General features: G+C 51.7%; 2 protein-coding genes across 3 annotated transcripts; one reads left to right on the top strand and one right to left on the bottom strand.

Moving 5' to 3' along the window:
• The first annotated feature begins 1,156 nt into the window (after positions 1–1,156).
• On the top strand, positions 1,157–1,830 carry LOC100903662 (keratin-associated protein 19-2). 2 transcript variants are annotated; one of them, XM_003745766.1, is made up of 2 exons: positions 1,157–1,217; positions 1,308–1,830. In XM_003745766.1, exons 1-2 carry the CDS (start codon positions 1,206–1,208, stop codon positions 1,710–1,712), a joined length of 417 nt encoding a protein of 138 aa, XP_003745814.1. In that variant the 5' UTR covers positions 1,157–1,205; the 3' UTR covers positions 1,713–1,830. The 2 variants fall into 2 exon arrangements, with proteins under 2 accessions (XP_003745814.1, XP_018496007.1); XM_018640491.1 differs by having other exon boundaries at positions 1,164–1,202.
• Positions 1,831–2,014: 184 nt separating this feature from the next.
• Positions 2,015–6,686, bottom strand: Sema2a (Semaphorin 2a). Its single transcript, XM_003745864.2, has 8 exons — positions 6,455–6,686; positions 5,757–5,992; positions 5,485–5,659; positions 4,553–5,367; positions 4,187–4,425; positions 3,731–4,062; positions 3,276–3,541; positions 2,015–3,170 (listed from the first exon to the last, which is right to left on the bottom strand). Exons 2-7 carry the CDS (start codon positions 5,954–5,956, stop codon positions 3,278–3,280), a joined length of 2,025 nt encoding a protein of 674 aa, XP_003745912.1. The 5' UTR covers positions 5,957–5,992; positions 6,455–6,686; the 3' UTR covers positions 2,015–3,170; positions 3,276–3,277.
• Positions 6,687–9,796: the final 3,110 nt, after the last annotated feature.

The raw sequence follows: 9,796 nt of genomic DNA, 5'->3' as shown, positions 1-9,796 counted from the left end.
TCGGAAGTCACGGACAGCAGTCAGGTAAGGTGTCGGAAATAATTCCGACTTGACTCTTGCCGTAAAGAACTCCGTAGCTTCCCTCGCTCAATCCAGCCTCTCAGATCTTTGGGAGATTCTCCTAATGGGTATCAAGGGAGTTCGCGGCCGCGGGTCGGAGGAATATATCTGTACTCAGAATAAAGGCTGACTTCCAGGCCAGTTCGAGCACTGTGGAATAAATGATTTTCGCCAAAGAAGAGCCGCTGAGTGTAGATTGCTCCGAGCTCATCGAGACCTGAAAATGTCGCGACCGATTGCTTCGCAGTACGTCTCTCTTGGAGTCTTTCGATATTCGTTATCCGTTCCTGGGGTTCCGAATCCATGATGCAGGAGATCCGATAGCTCTAGGTGTGGAATGGTTCATTCAACGCCCGTTTTGGGCGGGGGTCGCATACCGGAGCGTCAATTGGACTTTCTACAAGATCATCTAGCATCAGGACTGTCTCTCCGGCGGCCTCCTCCCCACAACCGAACCATGTACATCACCGTGAAAATTCCGAAACTTCGTTGAGTTTTGCAAGGCTGCTGTTAAAGGCAAACTATCTGCGATTCTCGGGGATTTATCCGATGATCAGCCTCTTACATCAGGTGCAAAATCCATCGACACACCCCGGATCACGGCTCCGAAGAGAAGCCTAGAGCCGTTCCCGATCGGGACGTAAAAGGGAGCGTAAATTCCGGTGCTGCGGAGTTTTTCACTTCGTTCAAGATTGATCCTCCTCCCAGAAGGAAGTCCTCACTCGGGACCTATCGAATCAAATGGATATTGCGGTTGCTCGATCTGAACTCCGTACGATTCTCCGGGAATCCGTTAAGATTTAACGGAAACGACTTCTAGAAATAATACCTCATTAATTCGGGGAAACATTGAGCGAAATAGTCCAAGTTCTGGGAAGATCCTAGAACTGTATTTTCTCAGAGAGGGCGATGCAGTACCGGCCTCTTAGTTTCGAATTATCTCAGCTAGCGGAGACGTCGGGACAGCCCCTTGCCGTGTTTATTTTTTCAGGAACGGCAGTCCCCTTCTCGCAGGGCTTCTGGCAGCGCGTCGGTTACCGAATATGACGCAGTGTGTTCGGTGCCGGTGTATAAAACAAGCGAGCCGAACCCGAACCGGCATCATTCTCATCTGACCGAGACAGCAACTCACAGCAAACAAGGCAATGGCTCGCATGGTGAGCTTTGAGGACTCATTCTCGGTCCGATCTACGGTGACAGAACCGAGCTCATTGATGAGACTAAAATCGAGAGTTTTCCAATTTCAGTTCAAGATTGCTCTGTGCGCAGCGCTCGTGATGGCCGCTATCGCCGCACCTGTCGCCGAAGACAGCAAAGCTTCAAAGGAAGCCTCAGTGATCGCAAAATCTTCGGAAAAGGCCACTGAGAGCGTCGATGGAAAGATCTTTCCCGGAGCCGGAATCGGCTTCGGACAAGGTCTCGGACAGGGTCTTGGATACGGTGGACTCGGGGGATTCGGATACGGTGGTTACGGTGGAGGATACGGCGGTGCGAACTACGGAAACTTCGGCTCCTTCCGGCAAAGCGGATCCTACGGGAACTACGGCGGTTTCGGCCAGGGTGGTTACGGCGGTGCCGGCGGACTGGGATACGGCGGTGCCGGTGGATTAGGATACGGCGGCTACGGTCAGGGAGTCGGTCTCTACGGCTGAGCTCCTGTCTCAATCTCACCAAGAGAACTCGTTGAATCTGTGATACATCTGAATCAAATCGTGCTCAAGCGAAGTCATCTTTCTTTAATAAATTGAGAGCCATGAGCTTCCAAAAGATCGTACTCGATGGTATCCTTCATCTCTCAGCCGTTCGATTCGATATTCGCTCGAAGTGTCCTGGAAGTTCTGCGGAAAAGACTTGAGTTGAAACACGGCGTCGAGGTGATGTTTTAATGTTATAGGCGCTGTTTTATTTCTCGATTGAATACAAATCGGACGAGAAAGAGGGGATATCTCAGCGGTTCGGACGTTACGTGCGGATCTGATCGCCACGTTGACGTTCCTTCGAGCTGGAGGTCGTGATCTCGGATCCGACAGCCGGCCGCTTCCTACGGAAACAAAGAGTTCATGGTTCCCTTCGGATCAGTATCGGAATGGCTTCCTTGGGTCATGGCCGGCCGGAAGCCGGACCTAACTTCCGTGGCGCAGGCAAGTACGGCTCCTGGCGACCGGCTCGAGGTAGGAGGAAGGAGAAGAAAAACAACACACGTTTGTATGCCGAGAATGAATCGAATATATATCGATAATATATAATGTATTTTAAAACTAAGCATAACTAGTTTGCATGTCATAGCTCAGGTATTTTCAGATCGTTGCGGAAGAGATCTTCGCGAAGTCCTTGCTGCCCTAAACAGCAGAGAAAGTTATTTCAAATGAAAATCCACCAAGACAGTTCTTAAGTTCATATCGAGATCGCGCTCGAATTTCAATACACTAGAAACCATGCTCTCCGCGGTTCGCTACACCGGCTGAGAAACCATCAATCGCTTCTGTTCTCGCTTTTTCTCCATCACAATAACTATGGCTAGTGCTAAAAAAGAGAAGCCTCACCTAATATATAGATATTAGCCAATGATTTCGAACCCATCAAATGAATATTGCTCGCTCTCTGAGAATTATGTACAAGATGTTGGCATTCGTTCATGCCGTCGATCGGGCGAGATTTCAATTCTTGAATCCTCCGTCCAGTGAACTACGATTCGATGGGTAGAATAAATCTATCTAGAGTGACCGATGTGGCTGGAATTAGTGGACAGAATCGACGCATACGAGGCTCGGTAGGAAATCGCGAAGGGCATCATGGACGCCAAGACAAACAGCTCCTGAATGGTTCAGTCCTCTGTTCTTTCGTCGACAAATCCCAGCTCCACGGAACATTCGTATTGCCGTGAGTACAACAGAAAGTCAACTAATTCACCGGCGACTGATTTCGGTCATGGGTCCCTATTGCCCTAATATGGCATCGCTTGTTTTGGCCGAGGAGGCTTCGATTTTCACGTCGTTGAAAGTTTGATTGTTGAGACTCTCGTTCTCGCAGTTGAACTTTGATCTGTAGAATTGTTGATCATGATATAAAACCAATCGATGGCCATCCTTTGCGGATCAGTAGTTGAGTTCCTGTGGGGGTTAAATTAGTCACCGCTCGATTCGCAACAAGTCTCAAGCAGATAAACCGACAATAAAGGGTTTGAGACCATCGTTCTGGTTCCGAGATGGACTCACCTTCAGACAGAGTTAAAAGCAATGTCGTTCGGGCTTATCGGCGAGTTGGCGCACTTTTGCTGCTTCTGCTCCCAGCTCTTCCGCGCGGTTTTGTATCTCTCCATTTCATGGCACCATTCAGAGTACATTTTTCGGTATTCTCCTTCGTTGGGAGCCGTGCAAGTTTGAGTATCGAGAGTGACGTTATGAGCGCAGATAGGACCCCCGTTAGGGAGCAGAGACTGCTCGTAGCGGCCTGCGTCGCGCTGGTTTGCCCCCATGATGACCTGCAAGCGAAAACTCGTTCTTGGAATTCTGGATCGATCCCAGCCGATCCTCGACCGAAGATCTCACACAGTCGGTCGATCATCGATCAGCAACACCAGGGGCGATCGGCGAGGAAAGATATGCTTTTTCGCCGGAGGCAATGGGTAAATTAAACATGCATATCGTTCCAAGATTACAGGGATGCTCACCAATCCTCCGTCCCATGTGAGGAACTTGCGCGGACCCATGACGATCTCGACCCCATTGTGACGCCATTGCGGGGGCTGCCCCTGAGGATGACGCTGCGGGTCGACACAAGTCGCCAGATGGATCGTTTCACCCCAGAAAGCGCGAGTTTCACGACGTTTCAGAGACGCTGCGCAGACGGATGGCATCACGCCGGCGACGTCTTGGATGAATCCAGTAGAGTAGGGTCTACACTCTTGTTGCTCGGGATCCCAACCGCAGTAGGGATCTCGGACGCATTGGTTGCAAGTCTTGTGACGCGTACGACACATGACCAGGTCGAGTTGAACAACGCCTGTAAATATCGGAGAGATGTCTAAACTCAGGGAATTGGCGCGACGGGGATCGTGAGGGAAGGACATTCATCGGGGTATCGGATCAAATCCGGAAAAATTAAAACTTCGAGCAGATGCACCCACCGGAATCCGAAGCTACGAAGAGAGCTCGATGCTTCGTGGAAATCTCCATCGTACGGATCGGTTCGGGAGCGGTGACGCGCATAACGTCCACCAGATGCGAGTACGGCTGCTGGGTCCCTGTGTTACCTTGGACCAGTTTGAAAACACGTCCATCCCGAGACCCGGCGTAATGAATCGTGTACTCCACGCCTTCAACCTCTTCGCGGTGCACAGCGAGGGATGTGAACACAACGTTGGCCCTGCGAGAATCCGGAACCGATGTTAGCGATTCTCGGGCCCCTCCGATCCCAGAGTGACTCAATTTCAAAACAATCTCTTGAGCGTCTCGCCACAGAAAAAAATCGAAGGGACTTCGAGTCCACTCACCGATGGTAGACCGGACGCCCTCCAGAATGACCGACAGCCGAGTCCATGAGCGAATGTCCCCGTATGAAGTTGAGCACGGAATCAGGAAGGGTCTGAGTGTCGTTGACACAGGATCCGGGTCGAGGTTCTGGAACCTTCGACGAGAGTACCGGCAGCCATGCCGAAGATGAAGTTTCTTGTTCTTTGAACTTGCCGTTGAACACCTCGTTGATCGAGTCGAGCGAGAACGCGCACACAGCTGATCCGTAGAGACCGTTCATCGGCGTAGTGAAGACGGCGTAGAACATGCGATCGTCTCCGGGGATCTTGTAGACAGATTGGATCTCGTTGAAATAGAAGGGATAATCGCCCGGAATCGAGCAGTTGAGACGGGCCTTCAGGTAGGTGGCCCAGTTCTTGTTGAGGATGTTCTTGCCACCGGTGTCTCGTTTACAGATCCGAGCCACCCGGGAATAAACCGATTTCCCGCAATTAATGTACTCGACGGCGCTCTCACGGAAGAAGAAGTACACGTATTCTCCTATGTCGAAGGAGCCCACGAAATTCGGCCTGTCGAGCCACTTGGAATCGTATTTGATAGTTCTTTTGAAGTGATACTTCTTCTGGCGAGTGGTCTGATCAAACAAATCGGTCCGGAAGATGACCGTGTCGGCTTTCGTGAATTCGGCTACGGTCCCCGAGTAGAGCCCAGGAAGATCGCCTGGGTTACCCTTCTCGACCCAAACTGCGGTTGAGTTATCATCGGGATCGAAGGGACACTTCGCTACGCCGCTCCCGATTCCCGGGATCGTGTCATGAATGTGCGATAGGTTTGCCTGGAAAAGGAGGGAATTCTCTGGTGAGCGACGGTCCAGGGAGGCTAGCCAGTCCGATTAGAGAAGAGTGGTCAGGTGGGTAAAAGTCTCACGAGTCGTCAGTCGATATGTACTCACATGAACGACCCAATCTTTGGGGTTTTGAGCGTTGGTGCCGCAGACGTAGAGACGGTCCCGTCCCATGGGTTGAATGACTTTGATATGGTTCCGACATTCATATTGCTCGCTCTTGCCTTTCGAAACGCAACTCTGCACGTTGTGGGGATTCAGCGCGAGGGAGTCCATGTCACACCTAGGGTTCAAGCCGCAAGTGTTTTAATAAGTGTACTCAAAATCGATCGCATCATTCCCGATAGGGGTTACGGTCGACTTCGACTCCCGGTTCGAACCTTGTACGATTGATGTCCTTTGTGGGGAGCTTGAAAATTCGATCCATTGAACCCACATACAACGCATCGTGTCGTTGGTCCAAGTGGAACGTCCTATAATGGAGTTTTCCACACGAGAACATGCGAACGTGAGCCTTGGAGACGAGGCTCGAAGCCTCGCTCAGCGCCACCAAGGCAGTAATTAACAGGATAGCTCGCATCTTTCCTCGCTCCGAACTCCTCCACTCCTGGAAATACTGGCGGAGAAGGATATTTAGAGAATAGTCCCAGAGTCTCGCATGCTCCCGCGGCATTTCACTGCACAGAAAACCCTGAACATGGAAATCGAGAACCGTACATCCGCAAAACTCGAAATTCCACAGACGGAGCTCAATCGTCCAGGGAAAGAAACAGAAAGAATTGATTACGAGTTTGGAGGACGAAGTTCCGAATTTCCATGGCGACGGCCTGGGTGAACTTCCTCCGAGAAGTCTCTGTGCGTCAGAAAATTCTGCTGGGAGATCATGAACTTCAATCCCGCTAGCTGAATGAGAGCTCTAAGCGAACCCGGACGAAAGTTGTCAAGTTTCGCCGGATTAGAGGAGGAGCCCTCGATTCAGCACGGAGGAAGCGTATGGGGGGAACGGCCGAGCTAATGTCACGAGAGCTCATAATAGTTCCCTACTGTCACCATTCCATGGACATCGATCTCAGCTCACCGTTCAGAAAGTCTTCACTGTGGACTGACGCCTCAGACGATCATTTCGGGCGAACTTCCAAAGAGAGGTTGCGGAGAACCGGTCGTGATTGAAATGCAATGTCCGCCACTCGCAAAGCTGGACTTTATTCTCAGCGAGATTCCGATCCTACGTAGGTCACAAAACGCAGAACTCGGTTTTCGGAACTGAAGCTTCAGCACCGCAGACACTCGCACCACACAAACATGGCTCCGCTCTCTCACTTCGCAGCGACCGATAGCATAGTACCGACGTCGTCTCTCGAAGCTAAGACAGATACCCCCTGGCAGCGCTCCTGTGTATTCCGGATATGTCCCGATTGCTTCAAACGGAATTCGGGCTCGAATGCTGCTTCCTCTTCCTCCGACCTCGGAATATACGTGCCTCAGGTTTCCGCTTCCAGCTGGGCCAACGAAGCAGCCCGGCCCCTTTGGGGGCGCTCTTCAGACAAAAAATACAGTTGGCATTCCCTCATCTCTAGGGAGAGTCATCCTTCGCTATTGTTAGATCATTCTCGAGAATTCGAATAGGGGGACGCACTGTGGAATTTTCCCCACCGTTTCTCGAGCTGTGTACGTTCCCCCTGGATGGCAGCGCTCGAGAACAGGATCGACGCAACTATGCTGTGAGCGCCCCGGTGCAGAGCGACACACGATATGTATTGTGCCTGGTTCTGGGACGTACCAGTTTCGAATACCCATCAATCGATGAAATCATCGGACTCGGGGAAGGCTCGAGCAGAATCTCCGCTGTAATAACGTCGAGTTCCGAAAGCTCCAGCATACTCAAGAACTCACGAATCGGAGATGAGCGAGACATGGCAACAGGTTCCACACTCCGGAACATCTCTTCCGCATTGGTAGATGAGAAAAGGTCCGAGGCTCGGAGTCCACGAGCAGAATCAGCTCTTGCCGGCATGGGAAGCTTCTCTTTCCTCGCGGCTCAGTTTGCCGACTCGAGGAGATATTTTGAGGAGGACTGGATTCAAGCCGGAACTCGTTCCGGAAGGAAAACTATGGTCTGATCCGCTGACGTAAGGAAGACGACCAACGCCGACGCATCAAGAATATTACGGGACAGGAATATCGACAATTGGCTCGCCGTTCATTGGAATCATTCCCGAGAAATCCTGAACCGTCTCAGAGGAGAGCGGGCGCCGCGTCTCCCACGAATGCTGGACGAGGCTCGAGAACGATTGGGTGCTTCAACCTAATTGGAAGCGCTCGATTCAGAAAGCGAACGCTATAGATTCAGGGTTGCGGTTCTCGGAATTTACTCAGCAGACGACGACACCCGAGAGATGAATCATGATTTTTCCCCGATTCTCGGCGAACCTGGGCCCAATCACGAGATCGTTCCGGGAAGCAAACTACACCCACGCACGCAAGGCTCGTATCCTCCCTTGATGCCATTACGATTCCATCATCTACCGGCGCTACATGATTCCGCCTGCTCCCCCTCGCTGCGGCGCTGTTTCAGGGGAACTGGGTATTCGCGGCCTCTCGATCACTCATGACATCTTCGTGGGAGGAGCCTGAAAATCTCTCGAGTACCCCCTTCCCATCGGACGGGGATGAGAGACCGCATACACCGGAGTTCAGGGAGAAGAACGACCGCGGCGCCTTCGAATTCACTTGCATTCGAGGCGTTGCTCTACGTTCTACGCGGGGAAGCTTGTCAAAATCGGACAACTGTCAGAACGAGGGAACAGTATCCGCTTCAACGAGTTCCTTCCGGAACATTGAAAGCTATCGAGTTCCCTCTTATGCGCCTCGTGTTCGATTTCGTACACAGAGTGGATACATGGTACGGGTGGGCTCTCGCTGCTGCCTGAAGAGGGAAAATGAACAATGTGTTCTCCGCTTTACCAGTCGCTCGTCCGCCGAGCCATCCCACCGAAATTCCCCTCGTCGATCCCGACTCAATTTTTAATTTCATTTTAGCTCCAAAGTCCCTGAGGCTTTCGAGCGCCTTCCCATTACTCCGAGCCCCACGTTCGCTTTCTCGTCCGTTCGTTCGTTCCCACAATGTCTTCCTCCGTACCAGCCCCACGAGTGTCTCCGGCTCCCCACACCCCTCCCGCACTTCTGTCTCGGAGCGTCAGAGACTCGTCGAGCAAATACATTCGTAATCGGTAGGTTTTCTGCTCGGATGGTCTTCTGAATCATCCGGCGATGTAGAAGAGCGCAGAGAAAAACGAATTGAATTAATATTCCATTATCAATCGTCGATTATCATCGGAGCCAGGTAGAGTTCTACATCCTCGACGGGAAGACTGTGAGCTTCATCAAAAACGCGACAACATTCCTTCATTTCATCGTAACACGCCAGCTGTCACGGCTCCGCTGGCGTCAGCTGTTCCGAGACGCAGAGAGACGGTGGGAGACGCGTCGCCTGTCGAGATGTACGGGGCGGATGTAGAGACACTCCGTTCTCAGTTTTCCGGTTCTCGGCGTTCGAATCATCATCAGGAGGAAATTATCCCACCGAGACCTTGGGACCTCGCCGAATTCGTTCCCCTCTTGCTGCGGCAGCGGCTCATGGTGCGAGTGATCAGGCATTGAGATCGGATCCTAATATATTTAGTGCGTGACATTGTTTAGTGGTTGTTTCGTGTTAGAATTATCACAAATCATCGTTAGCTCGGCTGCTCGTTCCATGTGAGTGTGTCTGTGCGCCTCAAAGGAAGAGCAGAAGAGGAACACGAACAGCGTTTTCCGACGCTTGTCTGACACAAAAGACTCTTGGCTCCCTACCAAGCTTTGGTCCCCGAGAAGGATCAACGACGGAGCCTGCCAAGTCTGGAGAATTTTACTGCCACGCGACCGAAATAACAACATCGACGAAGCTACCAGGGGTGTCGACTTCAAAATTCTGCTTTAAAAACGCCGAGAGGAATACGAGCTTGGTCCCACCCGAAGATGCGCTATGAATGTGCTCTAGGAATAAGTACGTCGCCGATGGAATTCCCGAAGCTGGCGGGGAGCAGATGTGACCTTGAATGTCGATGAAGGACGAATATCACTTGCGAGGCTCTTGTGCCAATCAAAATCGCTGCCAGGGAGCCAATGCCGTAAGTGTCGCTCACCGCCGGAATCTCGAGGACGAAGGATCGATTGAGCGGATCCATGAGCATGCGGAACTTGGGCCTTGTCGAGTCGTGGACGCGATAGTTTTTCTCCGGGGCGGAAAATACGCGATATTGTGTCTGTCCGAGAGACAAACCTTTTCGAGCAACAATACTTTTCTTCCCTGCACCGATCGAGACAATGCGAGTTCCGAACGATTCTCCCCTCGTTGTGGAGGGAGTAGTCGTAATTCAAT

This window comes from Galendromus occidentalis, unplaced genomic scaffold (genome assembly GCF_000255335.2).
Source record: "Galendromus occidentalis unplaced genomic scaffold, Mocc_1.1 scf7180000077485, whole genome shotgun sequence".
NCBI classification, from domain to species: domain Eukaryota; kingdom Metazoa; phylum Arthropoda; class Arachnida; order Mesostigmata; family Phytoseiidae; genus Galendromus; species Galendromus occidentalis.
This window is presented reverse-complemented; position numbering and strand designations above follow the sequence as displayed.

Excerpts from the sequence above, each read along its gene's own strand:
- Sema2a (XM_003745864.2), bottom strand. The coding sequence starts at position 5,956 with ATGCGAGCTATCCTGTTAATTACTGCCTTGGTGGCGCTGAGCGAGGCT. Across the intron at positions 5,660-5,756 it reads AAGGACATCAATCGTACAAG|GTGTGACATGGACTCCCTCG; the intron begins GTTCGAACCGGG and ends CTTGAACCCTAG. Across the intron at positions 4,063-4,186 it reads CTTCGTAGCTTCGGATTCCG|GCGTTGTTCAACTCGACCTG; the intron begins GTGGGTGCATCT and ends CGATATTTACAG.